We start from the raw sequence: 22,597 nt of genomic DNA on the forward strand, positions 1-22,597 counted from the left end.
TCCATCGTCCCTTTGATGCGGTGAAGTTGTCCTGTCCCCTTAGCAGAAAAACACCCCCAAAGCATAATTTTTCCACCTCCATGTTTGACGGTGGGGATGGTGTTCTTGGGGTCATAGGCAGCATTCCTCCTCCTCCAAACACGGCGAGTTGAGTTGATGCCAAAGAGCTCCATTTTGGTCTCATCTGACCACAACACTTTTACCCAGTTGTCCTCTGAATCATTCAGATGTTCATTGGCAAACTTCAGACGGGCATGTATATGTGCTTTCTTGAGCAGGGGGACCTTGCGGTAGAAATTCTACGTGACTTTACCGAAAGAACCAATAATATGAATCCCTGCAGTCACGAAAGCTTTAAATCAAAAGTTCTTTTCTGTTTCTTCCATTTGCGAATAATTGCACCAACTGTTGTCACCTTCTCATCAAGCTACTTGGCAATGGTCTTGTAGCTCATTCCAGCCTTGTGTAGGTCTACAATCTTGTCCCTGACATCCTTGGAGAGCACTTTGGTCTTGGCCATGGTGGAGAGTTTGGAATCTGATTGATTGATTGCTTCTGTGGACAGGTGTCTTTTATACAGGTAACAAGCTGAGATTAGGAGCACTCCCTTTAAGAGTGCTCCTAATCTCAGCTTGTTACCTGTATAAAAGACACCTGGGAGCCAGAAATCTTTCTGATTGAGAGGGGGTCAAATACTTATTTCCCTCATTAAAATGCAAATCAATTTATAACATTTTTTACATGCGTTTTTCTGGATTTTTTATTGTTATTCTGTCTCTCACTGTTCAAATAAACCTACCATTAAAATTATAGACTGATCGGTTCTTTGTCAGTGGGCAAACGTACAAAATCAGCAGGGGATCAAATACTTTTTTCCCTCACTGTAGTTGATACAAACATCATCTATACAGACACATGTGACATAGCCACAGGTGATGCACACGTACAGGAGGTCAGAAACACACAGATGACGCATACAAAGGATATGGTGATACAGATACTGGTGGCATGTATTCAAGCGATACAGTTTTGAACAGAAGTGACATGGTTACACACACACATGACATTTACTTGACAGCAGCCAATGGCTAACCCCACTCTTGGTATCGACACATCGGTCCGTGTCTTGGCAGCGCTATGAATCGGTCAACACACACAGACATGCAAATATTGATCCCTGGAGGCCATCAGTTCTAACATTACCATGTCTCAAGATTGCTACTTCCAGGATATCTAAGACCATGCCATCCATAAATCTTTGCCGCTCCAAACCAGTAAGTCTTTTGTGTTGGTTACACGGGCGATAGACAGGCACGCACACAGGTTACACTGATGGCACACACACACACACAGGTGGCACGTGGGTGACAGGCGACACACGCACAGGTAATACACATGCAAGTGGCACAGGTGATAGAGCGGGTGTTATGGGCACGGATCGTTGCACAGTTGGGAACGTGGTCGTCACAGACGGTGGTAACACGGGTAAAAATAATAAAATTGTGACATCAGGAGAGACGTAGTGAAGCTCACGTGCATGACACACACACAGCCGGAGGAGACACGCATTCACAAACGCGCGCGAGTGTCCCGTCCGATTGGGTTTGCGGTGAACCTTAGCGCCGTTAAAGAGGCTCTCGTTCGAGCCATGTGGTAATTGTTGTTATTTTCACATCACCCGGCCGGATTAATAGTTTGTTGTGCTGCAGATTGTAACAGATGCACTCCCCCCCACCACCACCACCACCACGTGCTTCCCGAGTGTTTTCAAGAGTTGGCTAAAAGTACACAGCCGTTTAAGATGTCGCTGAGTAAGACAAAAAATAATTCCACCGTTGTTCGAGCCAGTCTTTTTTTCTTACGTTTAATTACATTTAAGAAAGGTAATTATAAGTTGATCTATTAAAAAATGTCGTGGACCCTTTATAAAGAGGGGAAAAAGAGGGAGAAGGCAAAGAAGAAGAGTTTGCAGAGATTCTTAATGTTTATGAAACAACATTGATGTCCCGTAATTCTGTTGCGTTGTCGCTACTTTTAGTGTCTGCTTGGACACATAGTCCATCTGTAGGCAAAGCTATCATCATTGGTAAGTCATATCAGACCTGGACTTTCCATCTTCGGTAACCGGTACTTAGCGATGGCAGTCTGTAGCCTGGCATGGCTCACCGATGAGCCCCTATGTTAGTGAATCCCATTTGCATGCCTCATTGTGCCCGATGTCTCTGCAGAAGACCTCCGAGCCGAACGATTGAGCTGACTGTACCAGCGAGTAAAGACAAAAACCTTTTTAATTAAAAGCAAGAATTGTGTTAAGACAATACTGTTACAATAATAGCATGAGTGGAATAGCATTGTAAAAAAAAAGAGAAAATTGCTTTTCTGTAATTCAGCCAAACTTGGCAATGCTAGTAAATGAAAGATAAATGAAAATGAAAATTATTAACGTATAATAACTTAATGATGTTATCGGCTATGATCCAAAACAACGGCACTTCAAGTTAATGGCTTGAGAAAAGCAGGCTCTGTGTCTTGAAAGGCAGGGCCGTGTCTCGCACGTCTGCCGTTCATAGCGAGATCGCCTTCATCCCTGACAGAGCCCCGGCTTGTTTTCTGTTTGCTGTCCTTCCTTTGCGGGGAATCCGATCCCTGCCAGCTGTACTGTTGGCTTTGTTTACGAGTAAAGTTAAACCCTCTTGGTAATTAGCACTCTGCACATTTTTGAACGACAACTTGGGATTGTCCGTGTATACATTGTACTGTACCAGTTCACAGACTCCGCCACGCACACATGCAGTGTTGTAAATAAGAAAGGTACGCGATTTTTATCTTTATAATTACACGTACAAGCAGCATGAAATTACCCGGTTATTTTCCTGCACACGGACTCACAGACAGGTAAGTGCATTCTTTCTCAAACGCGGGGTGTGATTTGGGCTGGGTGCGGTGCCAGCGCTACCCTGCTGGTGCCTTTCCGCGTGATTGCTCTCGTGAGCCAGTGGCTGCACAAGCGCAACGAGCCCCCACTGCGACCCCTGTCCCCAGCGCTTTGTCCCACCAACCCCCAAGGCCGTGAGCACGCACGCGCGCCCGCACGCCCGCACGCACGCACGCACGCACGCACGCCCGCACGCACGCCCGCATGCATGCCCGCCAGCCCGCTCGCCCGACCTCGCACTAGTGCTGCTTCACGTAGCCCAACCGGCAAACTGCGTCCACGTTTTGCCGAGAGGCACGTGGGGATCCGCCACGTGCCGTGACCTGTCCCAAAATAACAACCGCCGTGGCCGCGCGGCGCGTGACCGCCGGCGTCCACCGCATTCCAAGCAGGAACCGCGTTGGGTCCTCGGCGGAATCCGTGAATGGCACGACGGGGGGCGGTGCTGGTACGACGGGTGGGGGGGGGGGGTTTGGGTGGGTTATTTGCGAGATGCTGTTTTTGACCCTGTTTTTCGACGGCGATTATTGAGTTCTAACAATACACGCCTCCGCTCAGATGTGCATGGGCTGTTGGCCTCCCTCCCCACACCATCCCATCAGCGCCGCCCTCCCAGGTCTCTGCTCCCATTCTCCCTGCTCCTCATCTCCCTGCTTCTTTTCCTCATCCCCGCACTCTCCTCCCGTTGGGATTAGGGGTTGGGGCCCGGCGGCGCGGCGCGGTGCGGTGGTGCAGGTGTGGGTCAAGGATTCCCCAGTTGCCGCTGGATGTTTTCTCAGCTCACGCCTGCTTCCTCCGCCGCGCTCCATGCCGGTCAGGCCTCGGTCAAGCCCCACCTCGGGGACGGGAGCCGCGCTCTCCAGCTCTCTGCCAGACTCTGCACGGAGCGAGAGGCCCTCGGTAATTGTGGCTCGAGGAGGACGGGGGAATGCAGCAGAGTCCCTTGGGTTGCCACTCAAAATTTACTCGAGCAGCGGCGGAGGCTGAGACGTTGCAAGCAGTAGGGGGATTTTAAAGTTTTTTTTTTCCTTTTGGCTCTGCCAACCTCTGTCAAGCCTCCTTATACCTGAACCCGCTGAAACACCTGTTTCTGTGCAAAATTTTAAGAAAAAAAATTCACCGCCATCAAAAATCTTACAAGAACACGGCATTTTGATGTGAGAATTTATGCATTCTTGTCCAGTGCCAGAACCCGTCATACCTTTATGCTGCTTGAGCTTGGACAAAAGCCATATCCCCTTCCACAGCTGTGCCAATCAAAACGAGAGAAAGCCCGGCTGATAGGGGCCGCGGGGAGGGCCTTGCACCGGCACGCCTCACGGCTCCGGTGCTGCCTCTTGACTCCTTTACTTGGAAATGAACACGCGGAACGCGGAGGCGTGAGCTTGGCCTCAAAATAAAGGCGTGAGGAGGGGGGGTGGTGGTGTCGCCGGCACTGATGTGAGAGTTCCTCTCCATGGCTAATTCTATGTTTATTTATTTTGTTTTATTTCTTTATTTTAGACGAGAGGTGAAAGGAAGGGAAAAGGTTGGCGGGGAGGGTAAAAATAACCCCCCCCCAACCCCCGTGTTTTAAATTTACCAGGTTAGGTTACCGTTGATGTTGAGATGATTTAGTCAATTACAGTTGGAAACTATGTTCGGCTAAATGTGGAGTGTCACAAAAGACATTATGTTATTACATTTAGCAGTTTCATTTATTTATAAAAAGTCACTTGGGTTACGCCTCTTTTTTTTCTCTACAACCCCCGTGGTCCAAAAAATTCATCTGCGAGCGATTGGGACTCTCATATTTATAAATTCGTTTTCCTCCACTCTCTTGTTTTACGTGCGTGTTTATAATTCATTCATTTCCTACAAAAGCGCCTCGCTGGCGCCCACCCAGCTCATCCTCATAAACAAGGATGCCAGAAACAGCAAAAAAAAGGTCACCCAATAAAATGTCAGCGCCTGAGCAAGAAGCCCAAACATTGGCAGAACCTGGCTGTCGAAGCGGTGGCTGGAGCAGTGAACTCATAGCGACAGTGAGGGTCTGCATGTCAGCACTCACCTGTGTGAGGCCACTCTGCACTCACCACTCACCCGTGAGACCCCAATCTGCACTCACCGCTCACCCGTGAGACCCCACTCACCACTCACCCTTGAGGTCTCGCTCACCACTCAGTGTTGAGACCCCACTCTGCACTTGCCACTCACCCGTGAGACCCCACTCACCCATGAGACCCCACTCACCACGTACCCTTTAGATGCCACTCTTCACTCACCATTCACCTTTAAGGCCCTACTCACCTTGGAGACCCCACTCACCACTCACACATAAGATACAACTCACCCTCGGGACTCTACTCACCACTCACCCTTTAGACCCCACTAGCTCTTGAAGCGTCACTCATCACTCACCCACGAGACTGCACGAGATCTCGCTACACACCCATGAGACACCACTCGCCTAGAAGACCCCACTCACCACTTACCCACAAAACACCACTAACCCAGGAGACCTCACTCACCACTCACTCAAGAGACCTCAGTCATTAATCATCAATGGGAACCCACTCACTACTCACCTTCTCCACTTTAAGACCCTGTCTCTCTGCTCCACCATAAGACCCCTTTTCCTTGCTCCTCCATGAGACCCTGTCTCCCTGCTCCACCATGAGGCCCTATCTCCCGTGCTCCACCATAAGGACGTTTCTACACTCCGTGAGGCCCTATCTCCCGTGCTCCACCATAAGGATATTTCTACTCCACCGTGAGGCCCTATCTCTCTGCACAAACGTGAGGCCCTGTCTCCCTGCTCCACTGTGAGGCCCTGTCTCCCTGCTCCACTGTGAGGCCCTGTATCCCTGCTCCACTCTGAGGCCCTGTCTCCCTGCTCCACTGTGAGGCCCTGTCTCCCTGCTCCACCGTGAGGCCCTGTCTCCCCGCTCCACCGTGAGGCCCTGTCTCCCTGCTCCACCGTGAGGCCCTGTCTCTCTGCTTCACCGTGAGGCCCTGTCTCCCTGCTCCACCGTGAGGCCCTGTCTCCATGCACCATCGAGATGCCCCGTCTCTCATGCTCCACCGTGAGGTCCTGTCTATTCCACCGTGAGACCCTGTCTCCCTGCTCTGCATTCGAGACCCCGTCTCTGTGTTCCACTGTAAGACCCTCTCTCTATGAGACCCTGAAAGAAGTTAAACATACATAGGCTCTTTGCTGCACTTACAGTGCTCTGGCCAAACACAGAGTGCTAGAGGGTTGTTATTATTAATAATGGTAATTATTATTCATTAGGCTTCGCCATCGTCCCATTTCTGTGTTCCCTGAATTTTTTTTACAAACGTGGTGGATATGGAAAGGTTTGCGCAAGCATATGGTGGCACCGATGTTGTTGATGTAACCACTGATCCCTCCCGCCTGGACTCCCTCACACCCGCTCCTCCCACCTTTCTCTGCCGGCCCCTTTGTGAGCCGTCTTCCCAGCTCACCTCCCTCTTGCCCTCCCCTCCGCCCTCCTCCTCCCCCCCACCCCCACCACCACCAGAAACACCCGGCCCTTGCGATTCATGGAAAGTGCGCCGTTGCCACGCTGGTTTCCTGACTCGTGCGTTTAAACCTTGCTTAACCCATGCCGCTGGGATGGCTGGCTAACATGGAAGTGGTATCACTTCCAAGAAAACCCAGTCTAGAACAATCATTTTAAAGCCACTGGCGCTTTCGTTGGCAAACGCTGAGCCCCGCTTGTCAACAGAGCAATTTATTTCGCTGTCAGGTCTTCTGGGGTAACGTCATGCACGAAGGCCACGTCGCAGAGCAGCTGGGTGTGCACGGTCAGCCAAAGCTGCCCGACCTCTGAGCCCCCATACCGTAGTGCCGCGTATCCCCGTGCTGCCATCGATGGCCTCCAAGCCCCGGTGCACTCTACATAGTGGCCAGACAACATCGCCGTCGCTGAAGTGCCTATAACCTCCGATCTCCCAGGATGAAAGCTGCTTGCGGGACAGGGTTTGATTGGAAATTATTTATTTCTGAATGTGTTTATTTCTTCTCCGCATTTAATTTTGCCCCTCTCGTCCATGCCAAACTTTAGAAAGGGCCCAGAGCCTCTCCTAGGTTTTCCGCCCCAGTGCTCTCTCAAGTGAAACGCTCTTGACTCCATTCCAGTTTCCTATTGCTTTTTCAATTAGTGCTAAATTTTCCCTCTGTTCTGACGGCCATCACGTGAAATGTATAGATTCTCAGTACATTAGTCATTATTACTTAATTATTATTATTACGGCGACTCTGCCAAAGAAAGAGAATGGGAAATTATACATGGCTCTTGGCGCTTGAGTCTAAAAACGTCAGCAGGTGAATGTTTGGGTCAGCATGGCTCCGAGCAAGCACATTGATCCAGTTTAGTTTTGAAACTATTTGTTGCCATTTCTCTCGTCTGCGGTGGGAGAGAGGCGAGTCGCTCCATTCCTCCCCCCACCGCCGCCCCCCCACATGTCTCCTCCCCCCACTGCCCTCCCCCCACTGCCCACCCCCCACTCGCCTCCGCCCCCACACACCTTGTTTCCCGTGGTGCGAGCGCCCGTGGGCCAGTGCAGGGATCTGTCCACATGGCGGAAGCGCAGGGCATTGCAGAATTCTCGGGAGGGCTGTGCGGATGACATCACTGCTGTGCCAGCACAAAGGAGGCAACGTGCAGATTGATTGGGCCTCTCTCTCCCCTTCCCCTCCGTCTGAACCATGGGGGCATCTTACGACTTTGCGTAACACGTTATTTATTTATTTCCCTTTCCTTCACATATCCTGGAATGGGGTTTTGGGGCCGTACAGCTGCTCGGTCCATTCCCCGAATCTGCTCGTTGCACATCTTAATTACCCTATGCTGGGAAAAAAAGTGGCAACCGCTGTGCATTTGGACCGAACGGGTCTCCGCCGGCCTTGGTGCAGCTGCGTTCCAGCCCAGTGAGAAGAAGCATGGCACCGTCACTCAAGAAGGCATCTCTCTCTCTCTCTCTCTTGCCCAGGAGGCCCAAGTCAGGGGCGGCGGGGGAGGGTACCTGAGAGATGACAATTTTACTAAGATAGCCTTTGGCAGGAGAAGCAGGAGGAGGGTGTGGGTGGGGGTGAGAGTTGAGCAAGGTGGAAGTGTGTAAGGCCATGAAGGAACACGCCTCGGAGTTCGCGCGTGGATCTCCGCTGGGAGGGGGGCTTCGCTCTCGCTGCAGCGAGCTTAGCCGGGTTTATCCCGCGCTGCACGCCCTGCCGACGAGCACTGCCGGGCTCATCGCAACGAGCAGTCGGGCTCGGGAGCTTGGCGTGGGCCACCCTGACATTTCGCGAGCGTGAATTTACCTTGGACGTTGCTGCTGAGCCGCAACAATATAGTGGCAAGAGGTCCCCCTCTTCCACTCCCAGGGTGCCGTCTGCCAGCCTGCCGGCCACCCGGTCCCATCGCTCGTGATTCCTCTCTGCATTTGTTGTTTCACGCTCTCATAATTTGACATTCTCCAGAAACTCACATTTTTTTTTCCCCTTTATTTATTTTTTCCTTTCATGAATCACATGCTTAAAGTTGTATTAATTAAGTTGTTATTGCAATCTATCACGCTGTGCTATTCGTTGCAGTGAAGTACGGCACGGCGTGCGCTCGGACGCTTCGCATTTCTCACAGCGCGAGATTGCGAGCCGCTCTCGCTGTCGGTCCGTGTCTCGACTCGTCCAGCCGCCGCCCCCAGGGAAAAACAGGCCGCGAGAGGGCCTCGTTTGCGGGCAGCGCTGACCCGCGGTGCGTGCAGGCAGGGCCCGCACGCTGTATTAATCACACGCGACAGCGCCCTGGTGTGCCCGATACATTTAGGCACCGCTCGACCCGAATTTGTAATGCCACTCTGACGGCCCTTTGTAAAGCAACAGCTGGATCAAGGTCTGTCCTTGCGTGTCGGTCACGCGGGTGGTTTTGACCATACTTCATCCCAATGCTCAGTGCAGGTTCGCGAAGGGGGATGTGGTCATGTCCTGGTCTGATATCACATCCCTTGCCGCTGATGATAGCCTTGGCCTGGGATGAAACTCGGTACACTCGGTTTATAGCGCAGTGTGCCAAACACCCCCCCCCCACTCCACCCCAAATTATATTATAACGACTGTTTTAAATGTCCTGGGATGTCTTGTATTAGGCATATAAGGAAGGCCGTGTGCCAGTGGTCATAGTGACATTGTTGTAAAACATTTAGCTCAATTTCGCCTCCTCCTTGATTGCCTGCTTAAAAGCACTGTGTTAAACTGCGTGTGTGCACGATCATGACGTAGATCCATAATAGAGGTTTTTTTTACGGGGTTAGATCGCGTGAATATATTAATGCGTCGTTAAACCCACCACCACCCAACACAGCCAACTAGTAAGGATTGTCACGTAAACAGAACATGCCAATTCGTCACTAGTAACGCACACCAGTGTGTTGGAGAGCCAAGCCACAACATTTGCAATCTGAGTACGACATTTCGCCAGTAATTGTAACTAGCTTCATCAGGCGACAGACAGATTTGTGGAGAGTCCACCTATTTTTGGATGATATTGGTCGCGAAAGCCTACGTATTAAAATTACATAGGTGCGTGTGATTGCCACGTACAGCACAGCCGATTCGGAGTGATTCCGATTCTGAGTGCACCGAGCGAATCACGGTAAAAGGTTCCTCATTTCCAACGGAGAGCTCGTCTTTGAAACGCTAACACTGGCAGATCAAAAACGCAGGACTCTGGAGAGCTGCACTTCTGACATTTGACCCCATCGAAGGGGGTCGTAACGACATGGATTGTACAGAATAAAACAAGTGCGGTCATCCACTGGCCATGCTCACATTGCCCTAGTTGATGTATATATATACGTTGTGTGTGTGAGTTCACAGTAATGAATTCCCTTTGGCATTGTCAGAAATCTGTTTTATGTTCCTTTAAGTTGGCCTGCATTTCATGAGGGATGCTTTTTTTGGAAATTCATCACCGAAACAGGAATCCTCCCATAATGCACGCCGCCTTCTCGAAATCCGGGCGGCCGGACGCGGAGACCGGACTGGCGGGCTCTGTCCCCCCCGCGCCTCCACGGCGCGGCAAGTGGAGGAAGCGCCGTGGGGGGAGACGCATCCCCTTCACGTTCCTAATCTCTCCCCAAACGATGACATAACGACACAAAATCTCACAGTCTTTGTTTTTCCTCCCTACCAAGCACACTGCTGGGAGAGCAGTGGAGGCATTTGGGAGTTGTGGACATCAATATCTGCAGAACGCTTGTTTTACTCTCTCTCTCTCTCGCTCTGGCTTTATCCTCTTTGTTGAAATGATGATATATTGAATTTCCGGTTGTTTGCGTTCTGCTGATAACGAGTCAGCTGCCACGACGACCCGCTCCGATTTCTCCCAGAGTCACCCGGTCGCTGGTTGGCGTTAGCGGTTTAGTCGCCGCGTGTAACAACAATGATCATTTATTTTTGCTTACCTCGGAGAGTCTGGCCAGGCCTGAAGACTCGCTTGCAGGAGGACCCCTCTCTGGGACGTTTGGCCATTGGAATCTTTTGTTTGTTTTAACGTACGGAAGAAAACCCGGAGAAGTGCCAAGGGGGAAAACCCTGCGCACGTAGTAAGACGTAACAATCACAACCCACGCTTTGGATGGAGCCGCTTGGCTGTACTGCCTCATGAAATGTGATGCGTTGATCTGCACTGCTTTATGAATTTCCGCATGTTCCATCAACCCCACCTCTAAATCAGCGGATTGCAGCCATGTGCGCCTCATTCATAAACATGTTTTTTTTATGATTTACCGCACAGTACGTCTTATTCACATGTGAACGGCCCTACACCCACACCATAAGATATGCATGCGTACATTTATGGAGCACACAAATGCCTCGAATATGTAAAATTGGTTCTTTTTAAAACGTCCCCCGTTGTGTTGGCTTTGGGCATTCATTGGGCGATGTGGAGAGAAGGCGCATTAGCCAGCCCAGGCGTGTACAATTGTCGAGCAAATGTCCATCATAAACGGGCTCGCCATCCTTTTACAATTTGAGATAGCGGAACAGATCGTGTAGAGATGCCTTGGCCGCCTTTCAGGGCCAGCTCTATAATAACGGGCGGTTGGGGAGGGGTTGTCATCATAAAGGATCTTAAGAGGAACATTAATTCGGCTTATCTGACAAAAAGGCTTAGAGCGTAACAATGGCTCCACATCTAACCCTGTCCGTCCGGCCACCTTAACCTCATATTCCAAAGCCGCCCACCTCTGCGCCGCGGCCACTACCGCTCGTTGCCTGGGAAACAAGGGGCCCCGTTCCTGCATGAGCGCACGTGATTGGCTGTGGCGTGAGTTGATGGGCAGGCCCCAACTCTGAGGTTATGGGTGACATGAAAGAAGTAAAGATGTTCACGTTCACTCTTCTATTTGCTGTGCTCAATCCGCGACGAGGAAATCTGTAGATGCACAGATCTACCACTTTTAAATCTTAACAATCGCATGGGGCTGCATTGTCGGTGTGCATCTATTGAGACAGGCTGCTCTGGAAGAAAATCATAGCCGCGCGAGTTCGTCTGAAGGCCGGTATTTGTTAATAATGGGAACAATGAATATTTTAAGAGTGCATTTCGAATGCTGTTAAACCATGGCCAGCCACCCTAACCTTGCAACAGAATTATCTGCGAAAGCCCAGCTTTCTCAACAAACTCGCCGCGTGAGGGCACAGCAACTTGTCGCTTTAAAAAGTGGCAGAGGTTTTACAATTTGGGTTTCGACTGGCACCACCAGCTCACAAGTGACAACCGTGCGATGATTCTCACTGCCCTGCCAATGCTCTTTACTCTCATGCCCTTTGGGATCTTCCCCTTGCCGGAGCCGTTGGCCTGTGGATAACAGAGAGAGAGAGAGAGCTTAGCGAGTCAGAGTGCCGATTTGGAGGTTGAGTTCAATGTCTGGTTAGGTGTTAGGGCCGTGACTGTGGGACTCCACCCAGACAAATACGAGCGCTGGGTGAGGTTCTGTGACCCCCCCCTCGCCCTGGCGTTGACATAGTCCACAAGCGCCGCTTGAGTGCATCGGATCGCCGTTGCTTGTCCTGGCCGTGTTTCAGCGAAGTCGACGCACGTTCTGTTGGTATTATCTCTTTCAAACCGACACTCGTTTTGAAAACAAAAATTACCACGCTAGGTAGTTCCCACGTAAAAGTGAATCTTTTATTTTCATTAAAATGCTACCGGTGCCATCCAGGCTGGATTCCGGAAGTCCAACCTGGACACCGGGAGTCAGACACCAGACTGCAGGGACAACATTCGCCACACGTATTTGAGTGGGTTCGGTGTGCTCACAGCATTACTAAATATGTTTCAGTTCAAAGTTAATTTTAAAACACGAATATTACAGCCCGTCACCTTTTAAAAGCCCACCCCCTCAGTGACTATCGATTGTAGTTTGTTCACCGGTTTTTTTTGTGTGCGTGTTTGCATTCGAAAGGAGCAAATGTCTCACGCCCGTTTGTGTGAATCTTTACAGACGTCGGGACGTCCGCGAGGAAACTGCTAATTTACCTCCTTTTAACGTAGCTCCACTTAATTCCGTGTGTGTATGTTGCGTGAGCGGCTTTTCACTGTGACGGGCGGTGATGTGCCTGCGCGCGTAGCCTCTAGGCAAGTGTTTGCGCGTGTGTGTGTGTGTGTGGGGGGGAGTGAGCGGTAGTGCAGCGGTTAGCGCGCTGCGCTACGAAACCCGGCGAGCCGAGTTCGATTCCCGCTCACGGCCAACACCAGTGACGATTATCTGAACCGGTCCCGGGCCTCCCCTAGGTCGACTTGGCCTCAAATTAGTACCTGGTGCGATGTGTAAACGTCACTAAGGAGACAAAGGTGGCCGGGCGTGGTGGCCACCCACCCCCTCTTGTGTGTCGTCCCGGCCTTCATAGGTGCTACTCGCTACTAACAGCACTTGCACCAACGGTCTGTTCAGGCTATACGGGGGATCTTTGTCTTTGCGTGTGTCTGCTGATTGGCCTTCTCCGGGCTCTCTGCGCATGAAATGTCACCTCTTGGTTTCCCCAGCACTCTGCCTACCCCATCAACCCTCCTGTCACCATTCATATCACTGAACAGTGTTGCTTTGTCAATACTGTGCGTGTGTGCCTACGATCCTCAAGTATCTCCGCTGTGACAAGTCCACACTTTGATTGCACGTGTGACCTGTACGTGAGCACGCCTTGAAGAGAATGAGTTGGGTTTTATTTTTCGTTATGAAACCCCCTAAAAAGAGATTGTTAAAACAATTATATGAATGTAAAAAAAAACATTTAAACAAGTTAAAATTAAGAAATTTTGATTTAAAGCTTTCGTGACTGCAGTAATTCATATTCTTAGCTCTTTCGAAAGAGTTAAAATTAATCATTTTAACCCGTGCATCCTATTTTGGAATGGAAACATTTTCACGTTATTAATATGATTTTACTCGGTTGCCATATTGCCGCTGAAACAGCTGCACAGTCTGGTGAAACCACCTCTGCCGTATGGCATACGGGGCAGTCATAAATATTGCGAGCATATACCGGTAATTGATGCAGGTTCATTAAACTCATGAGCCCCTAAAAGAACAGGCCTAATTTCGAAGTCATTTTCGAAACATCACCCTGCCACTTTTTCTTTTGCAAGGCTGTGTTAATGACACACGTGGTGGGTGTGTCCAATTCGAGCTGCCGACGCAGGCCTGCTTTGGCGGTGTGCTCTAACGACACACGTGCGCCGCTGTTAGATTTGGAGTGTCCGCGTTTTTAGAGTACGCGAGCCCGCGTGTGTACGCCGTGGCCACTTCTGCTGGGCGTCCCGCGTGCGCGAGGCGCGCGTCTCGCACCCTGCGTCTCTTTTTCAGTAGGGATGGTTGAGCAAGTGTCCGATTGGGCTTAAAGGCCACATGCAGTATCGTTAAAAAAAAAAAACGATCCGACTAATCTTCCGGCATGCTTTCTTGAGCGCTGCGCCTTTCAAGTGATGCGTCCCAGATAACGCAATTCTGGGAACTGCACGTTTTGAATTTCTTGCGGCGCACGAGTGGAGAAACTTAATTTAAAAGTTAGCGCAGAATGGGCATGCTGGCAAACCAGCAGTGACGTGCATCTTAAAGGCATCAGGGCCGGTACTCGGGTTACCCCCCCCCGCCCGCACGCCCCATGCCTCCCCGCCACGTGTTCGGGGTTCGGGCGGCGCCCGTGGGTGGTGGGCCGTGGGCAAGGCTACACATTTTTCAAATTTACCCGTCTGCACAAAATCTTAACACCTCCCGAGAGGAGAAAATTCATCAAAAAAGCAGGTGCTGCCTTGGCTCTCGCCGTCCGCAATTGAGGTCAAGTATTCTCCACAGCTTAGTCTGTCACTACAGAAACACATCAGGCTGTTTCCGCTGTTCGCCCAGTAAACCCTGACGCATGGGGCGGGCGGCGGTGCCGGAGGAGTGGGGGGCGGGGGGGTGGTCGCGGTGGAAGCGAAGAGGCGGATGGGGGCAAGCGCGAGAGAGGGGGAGCGCAGGGCTGGCTGCTCCCTGCCAACGGAGCCAGACGCTCTTGGGTTCCTTGGTGGGAACAGGAATTGACGGCCGGGGCTCAGCCAGCAGGGCCCCGCGAGGCCCCGGGCTCCCGCCAGGGGAAACAGGAGCAGGGAAATGTGTGGGAGATGCTCGCGAGCACTTACACACGCACGCAAACGTGCACGCAACCATACCCGCACACGTACGTGTGTGCGTGTGTGCACACTCGCACGCCCGAGTACACAAAAGTGGGGAGCGGTAGTGTAGCGGTTAGCGCACTGGGCTATGAACCCGGTGAGCGGGTTCGATTCCCCCTCACGGCCAACACCGGTGAAGATTATCTGAACCGGTCCTAGGCCTCCCCAAAGTCGACTCAGCCTCAAATGAGTGCCTGGTGCAGTGTGTAAACATTGCCACTAGGGAGACAAAGGCGGTCGGACGTGGTGCTAGCCACCCACCCCGTCGTGTACCGTTCCGGCCTTCATAGGTGCTCGCTCACAGCACTTGCCCCTAAAGTTTGTTAAGGCTATATGGGGGATCTTTGTCTTTGCACACTCGCGTGCCCGAGTACACAAACGTATGCACGCACGATAGCGCGCACACATGAAAGTGCGCGCATACTGACACACAAGCAGACGCACACGCGCACAGACCTTCATAAAGGCACAAAGACAAGCATAATCAAAGATGAAGATGCCTGTATAGATTGTTATGGCATGGCACTGCTAGCGTGCACCTACTAAGTAGTTATTAGCACAGCCTACGAGGTGGTGGTGTAACTGGCACCACGCACGGCTACCTTGGTCTCCTGAGTGATGTTTTTTGCACACTGTCTGTACCACAGACTAATTTCAGTCTGAAACTACCTAGGGGAGGCCCACTGGCACTAGCGCAGTGTGCTAATCACTGCAATCCTGCTGCCCACCCAAAATACACAAGCACACAACACAAAGACAAAGACCCACGAATAACCTTAACAGACGGACCAAGTGCTGTTAGCGAGCACGTATGAAGGCTGGCACGGCACACGAGGGCGTGGGTGGCCAGAACCACGTCTTTGTTTTCCTTGTGGCGATGTACGCACATCGCACCGGGTTACTCATTTGAGGCTGAATCGACCTCGAGGAAGTCCGGGACCAATTCAGATCATCGTCTCTGATGAGCGGGAATCAAACTCGGGTCACCAGGTTCGTAGCGCGGCGCGCTAACCGCCACGCTACCGCTCCCCACATGCACACACACACACATGCTCACCACACACATAATACAAAAACACTCAAACAAGCACGCACTTTGGGAACAATTGCATGCACACAGCAGCCCATGTGCGTGCCGATGGGGCTACATGGAGAGGCGCTCGCCGTTCAGAGGCATTCTGTTCGCCGTCCTTTATTTGGCCATGTGGCAGCACAGCAATGATTAATTATCCCTATTGTAAGTGAGGCCACGAGGCAGAGACAGCTATTATTATTATTTATCGCCAAACCACGTGTCGGAGTAAGACTCGTGTTTTTGCGTTCCGATACGGAACGCATAGTGGCTTTTTTGCGCATGTGGACGGCAACGGTGTCCCCCCTGTCGTTGCCCACTGGCAGAGCTGCGGAGGGCGCGCGCGCGGGTCGGTGACTCCCTGCCGGCGGGCGCCAGCGTGTGGCCGCAGGAGCGGCGCTGTCGACCGAGGGGAGCGGCATAGTGGGGCGCGGACTCCGCCACCTTACCAGCCAACGGAACAGCCGTTCGTGTCGTCGTGGAGAATATAAATCGCAGCGTAGGCAAGCAGACAGTGCTGTCCCCCCTTTCGCACGTCTGTGTCTCCACGGGAAAAAAAAAAGTATTAAGCAACCCATCAGCCAAAGCTGCCTTCTGGGAAGTGCATTATATCAGCAGTATTGATTCGGTACAAGCAAACTCTTGACCGCTTTTGACATCCAGTGTCTGTCGAGAGTACGGCTTGCTTGAATTAATTAAGTAATAACTTGATTTGTAACCAGCCACAAGTTTTATGTCTCCGAACCCGAAGAGAATGGTAAGAGAAGTGGTTGTTGAAAAATTGTAAAACGAGAGACGTTTATGTTTTATTGAGCGGAAGATATTTGAGATGTTTTTTTTAATCGTCCCCCCCCACCCACATTACTTATCTTAACCAGCGTTGGCCTCGTTTTTAATGTCGTAGGCTTTTCACAGCAGGGCTCAGAAGCGATGGACGTTATCCAGTGCAATACGAAAAGTAAACAGCATTGTCATGTGCAGATCTACGGCGGAGCTCATGTCATGAGCGTAATTAGAGGGGAGATTGGGGTCGACAGTGAACCCCAATTTTACGTGCTGATACCAAGCAAAGAGTGAAAAGCGACTCCAACTGAGAGCGGGCCTGGGGCCAGAACGAAATGTTTTTTGCCGTATGGGAATTAATAGCTTTCTTGGTCATCGTGCTCACCACTGAGCCAAGTAACGGTTCAATTCCTCCGGCCACCTGCGACTACCACGATTCGCCTCCAAAGCTCAGCGTCTGCTGCGACGTGGCTGTTCACCCTTTCCCGTTCCGAGACGTCTGCAAGTTGCAGGGTGGGGGTGTCCCCCCCGTTCACCGCCTGAATTACGAACGCGCGAGCATCTCGGCGTTAATTTAATTTAGAGAGGCGTAGTGCCCTTGTTATTAAAGACGTTGTACTCACCGCAGAGAACTGTAGCGACACGACCGCAACTCTACGATAGCCAGCGCCGAACTGTGCCCCGCGCTTTCCCGCATGGCCTCGTGGGAGCCTCAGTACCGATAAAGTTACTTGAGTTTTTCTTACGGTTCCATTCCAATGACGTACATACAGTGAGGGGAAAAAAGTATTTGATCCCCTGCTGATTTTGTACGTTTGCCCACTGACAAAGAAATGATCAGTCTATAATTTTAATGGTAGGTTTATTTGAACAGTGAGAAACAGAATAACAACAAAAAAATCCAGAAAAACGCATGTCAAAAATGTTATAAATTGATTTGCATTTTAATGAGGGAAATAAGTATTTGACCCCCTCTCAATCAGAAAGATTTCTGGCTCCCAGGTGTCTTTTATACAGGTAACGAGCTGAGATTAGGAGCACACTCTTAAAGGGAGTGCTCCTTATCTCAGCTTGTTACCTGTATAAAAGACACCTGTCCACAGAAGCAATCAATCAATCAGATTCCAAACTCTCCACCATGGCCAAGACCAAAGAGCTCTCCAAGGATGTCAGGGACAAGATTGTAGACCTACACAAGGCTGGAATGGGCTACAAGACCATTGCCAAGCAGCTTGGTGAGAAGGTGACAACAGTTGGTGCGATCATTCGCAAATGAAAGAAACACAAAAGAACTGTCAATCTCGCTCGGCCTGGGGCTCCATGCAAGATCTCACCTCGTGGAGTTGCAATGATCATGAGAACGGTGAGGAATCAGCCCAGAACTACACAGGAGGATCTTGTCAATGATCTCAAGGCAGCTGGGACCATAGTCACCAAGAAAACAATTGGTAACAAACTACGCCGTGAAGGACTGAAATCCTGCAGCGCCCGCAAGGTCCCCCTGGTCAAGAAAGCACATATACATGCCAATGAACATCTGAATGATTCAGAGGACAACTGGGTGAAAGTGTTGTGGTCGGATGAGACCAAAATGGAGCTCTTCGGCATCAACTCAACTCGCCGTGTTTGGAGGAGGAGGAATGCTGCCTATGACCCCAAGAACACCATCCCCACCGTCAAACATGGAGGTGGAAACATTATGCTTTGGGGGTGTTTTTCTGCTAAGGGGACAGGACAACTTCACCGCATCAAAGGGACGATGGACGGGGCCATGTACCGTCAAATCTTGGGTGAAAACCTCCTTCCCTCAGCCAGGGCATTGAAAATGGGTCGTGGATGGGTATTCCAGCATGACAATGACCCAAAACACACGTCCAAGGCAACAAAGGAGTGCTGAAGAAGCACATTAAGGTCCTGGAGTGGCCTAGCCAGTCTCCAGACCTTAATCCCATAGAAAATCTGTGGAGGGAGCTGAAGGTTCGAGTTGCCAAACGTCAGCCTCGAAACCTTAATGACTTGGAGAAGATCTGCAAAGAGGAGTAGGACAAAATCACTCCTGAGATCTGATCATTTGTTTGTCAGTGGGCAAACGTACAAAATCAGCAGGGGATAAAATACTTTTTTTCCCTCACTGTATACGTCATTGGAACGGAACCGGAAGAAAAACTAACGACGTACACCAATGTCAACTGATGACATACACCTAAGTCATCAAAACGGGGAAAGGGTTAAAGGTACGGGCACCGATATGAACCAGGCGAGAGCCCATGGAGACTAGGAGCCTCTTGTGGAAGAGAGACCTGGGGTTAAGTATAGAGGTTGGAAAAGGCAGGGCAATGAATTTCAACAGAAATGGAAGCACAAAGTGTACAAAAATAAGTGTAATCAAAATGCAGTGCAAGCGGATATAATCAAAACAGTTCAAAGTGAGGACTTCCTTTCTGTGTTTTGTGCATAGAGCGATCCGCGCATTTACTCGTAGTTCATGCAGATAGGAATAATGTGATTGCAATCTTGATAATACCAATCCCGTGCCTTTGTTTCATTATATTATGCTTTCGATTACTTCCTATAGCTGACCAGGGCTATATTTATGTGACACAGCTCATAGTCGGCACTTTTAAAAATACTAAACCCCCTTTTTGCGTGTTGTTGTTGTTGCTATTATTTATCAAGCGATCGGTTCGGATTCGAGGCTTCGGGTGCCCATAGCATTTGCTGGTGGCCACATCACAAACGTTGTGCTGCTGTCCCCCGCGCCCTCTCCCCACGCCGCATTCTCCTGCCTGTGTCCGCACGTCCGTCGACGAGGACGTGACTTTCGGCACGCACGTGGGCCCGGCAACGCGACCGAGCGAACGCATTGGCGCGCACGCACTTTATCGCTACGCCAGCCTTTTGCTACGGACGCCGAGTTGCAGCTTTTTGGCGTGCAGATGTCAGCAAAGCAGCTTGTCTCACGGCCGCCGCATGGAGCTGTCAGGCGGAGACCCAAATCGGCGTAAAAAAGCGCTGACAAAGGATGGCCCTGGCTTCACGGCAGACAAGGTCACAGTGCCAACGCGTGCGTGCCGCTGCTAACGCTTAATGTTCGGTGGCCCTGACCGGCAGACCCTTTCAGATCAGAATTGGGACACGGGAAGAATTTCAAATCATGCTCAGCAAGCTGTCGGGTGTGTTGGCCCACAGATCATCGCGGGAAAAGTCTGCAGGAACTTGGAAGCACCACCAGAGCACGCTCACGTGTACGGCAGCCTGTTGTCATACACGGTGGCGAGATGTTAACTACCTCTCCCTGGTTTACAGGAGGTCGTCAGTTCGTGGGTTCAATTCCCACCTTGACGCCTGGATATTTAGAGTTTGCATGTTCTCCCCGTGGTCGCGTGTATTTTTCTCCAGGTCCTCCGATTTTTCCCTGCACATTTAGAATCAACATGCATTTAGAGTATTTGGATGCTAAAAATATCCACGTGATAAGCCACTTTGTTGAGCTATCATTTGTGGCCAGGTCACTTCTGAAAAAGAGCTATGTAGCTCAGTGGGGCCTTACCTGGTGAAATAAAAATAAAGTTTAGTTTTTAGTTTTGTCGCGGAACTATCATTACCGTGGCATTAAAGCAACATGGCCCTGCTTTGTGGTGGCTTCACGCTCATTTGGGATCATCATTGCCAACTTGCAGCTGTCCCTGTTGTGGGTTTATCTGGCAGCGAGGGCTACATTGCCCTGACTGGGTATGATCTGGTGGTGGTGCGGAGCCGTAGCGTCTGCTGCTGTTGCTGCTGCTGCTACGGAGGCGGAGCGTCCCGACCTCCCTGCTTCCCGCTTCCTCTCGTATTCATCTCGTGGAGGGCGTCGACGCTGACCCGGCGAGGTTAGCGCTTGCTCGTGTTTCATGTTCATATTCAAAATTGGCATATTTCTGGAGCGCAGACTTAGGGGACAATAAGGGGAGGAGGGGGCGGTGGGTGTGCGGGAGATGCTCGGAAAGCGAGGGGAGCACCTGAGCCTGGCCGTGCATTCGTGGATTTGCACCGATCTTAGAAAGAAACAATAACAAGTGGTTGTTGGGACTGGGAGGGGGGTATATTTATTTCTTTTTGCAAACACATTGCTAAAAATACACACGTGTGGCAGAATGCGATCACGTTCGGAAAAGCAATTCCGCCACGGAGCCGTGCAGCTGCAGACGCTGTTCGTGTTTTTGGTTGTGTGGGATTTTTTTTTTTATTCCGCTGAAAAAGAATTTGCCGGGAAGCCTTCCAGGGCAGTGCTTTGCTTTGTACCCCCCAGTTTGAATTAAAATTTCAAGGGTACAACTTACAATTGAGGGAACATTTAATAGCATCGCCACATGTTCGCGCGCCCTCTTCGTTGTGTGACCTTGTATTTAAAAGCATGTGTGTGGCCATCTGTGAGCCTACGCACAGCGCGTCGAGCTGAAGGGCGTCCGTCTCTCGCTCGCCGCACGTGCGCTAACTTGCTGGAAATCCGCGACGGCGCGCAGCTACGAGGGAGGGCGCGCGCGTACAACACGCAAGCGCCCTCCTGTTCGTCTTCGGCGGTGACGCGTGCTTAATAAGGATTGTCTTCACCTAGATTCCAGTGCTGGAGATTGTTTTCGTCGGATTTCTGCTCGACGTTCTGCGGCCGCTTTGTTTCGACGGAGCCCGCGCGTCCTTTTCATGTCGGCGCCGCGCTGCCGCCGATGTTTGCGGGAATGCAACGTGTCCCGCGCACCCACAGCGTGTTGAGTGAGGTCGTAATCGTTAGGTATTATACACGCGGTGCCATTAGCGCCCCTTGTCAGCGTGGGGACGAGCCAAGTGTTTCGGGCAGGGGGGGGGGGCCCCCCCCTTTGAATGGAGCCTCGTGTCACGAACCCCCCCCCCCCGCCCCCCCCCCCTCCGATTGACGCACATGTCCGCCCGCTGCCGGCACCGTCATAGCCGTCACTTCATCGTCGCGTAAATTTGCAAGCGAAGAATTGGTCAAGACGGAACATGGTTCAAAATAAAGTGTTACGCTTTCATTGGTCTGTGTACCTACCTTTGCATGGCATCATAAAGCGGAAGTGGGCATTGGTGCATGAACACTCCACTCGCATGTAATGGGTCCCGATCACCTGCACAGGCAAATCCCGATCCAGCGGCGGAAATTCTACAATGCTGTGGCCGACTGCTGACCATCCGTCGGAGGAAGCACCGTTCACTTTCAACCAAGCGGTGCAACCCCCCGCATGCGGTGCACGTCTTACCGTCCCCGGGAGGATGACGGTAACGATGATGACGATAACAATGATGACGATAACAATGATGACGATAACAGTGATGACGATGACCCTGTCCTGGACGTCAACTCAAACTTAGCGAGTGGAGAGGCCTTTCAAAGCCTCTAGGAAATGTGCTGCACAGGTCAAGGATATCTTCACGTCCAGTGGAATTGACGCCACCGCATGTCGCCATTGCTCGCGCCCCTTCTCAATCTCGCGGTCATTGCAGAAGTCAATGTCGTGCCCTCCGTGGCGCGCTCTCAACACGTCCAGGCCGTGATTGCGCTCTATGCCACGCTCGTGATGAAAGGCGCGCTTGCTCTATCGGCGGCAGCGTCACACTCTACGGGAGGCAAATCCGCTCGGCTCGCCGATGATAGTGATCATATATTTGTTAAGTGTCTTAGCACAAGACTCAAAGCGACGCGGCAAGCTAGGCGCTTCCTGCCCTTTGAGGCAAGCCAGTCACTTTCAGGTCGTAATTGATGTGAGTCCCGATTAGAAAATGTTGGCTTTCAGTTGGTTCCGGTTATAAGCGTAGGTTTTTCATGTTCATATTCAGCATTGTCAGATTTCTGAGAGCAGAATTAGAGGACACTACGGGGAGGGGGGGGGGGGAGGTGATGCCCGGGGAGGAGCATCTGGGCCTGGCCGTGCATTCACGGATTTGCACCGATTGAAGAAAGAAACAATGACAAGTGGTTGTTTGGGTTATTTATTGCAAATAAATTGCAAAAAATACACAAGTGCGGCAGCATGTGATCGTGTTCACTTTCAGGTCGTAATTGGCACGAGTCCCGATTAGAAAATGCTGGTT

General features: G+C 51.1%; 1 protein-coding gene across 5 annotated transcripts in view; it reads left to right on the forward strand.

Moving 5' to 3' along the window:
• The window catches only part of SMG6 (SMG6 nonsense mediated mRNA decay factor), a 189,103-nt gene that overhangs the window by 139,706 nt on the left and 26,800 nt on the right, over window positions 1-22,597 (forward strand). Inside the window, exon 17 of one of the 5 annotated variants that reach the window (XM_032967691.2) lies at window positions 3,715-3,835. The exons of the other annotated variants lie outside the window; for them this stretch is intronic. Within the exon in view, the coding sequence (XP_032823582.2) occupies window positions 3,715-3,835 (121 nt within the window). The remainder of the gene's footprint in view (window positions 1-3,714; window positions 3,836-22,597) is intronic. 5 annotated transcript variants of the gene reach the window in all.

The sequence above is a fragment of the Petromyzon marinus genome, chromosome 38 (assembly GCF_048934315.1).
Source record: "Petromyzon marinus isolate PM22_M1 ecotype Great Lakes invasive population chromosome 38, UKy_Petmar_22M1.pri1.0, whole genome shotgun sequence".
In the NCBI taxonomy this organism is placed as follows: Eukaryota; Metazoa; Chordata; class Hyperoartia; order Petromyzontiformes; family Petromyzontidae; genus Petromyzon; species Petromyzon marinus.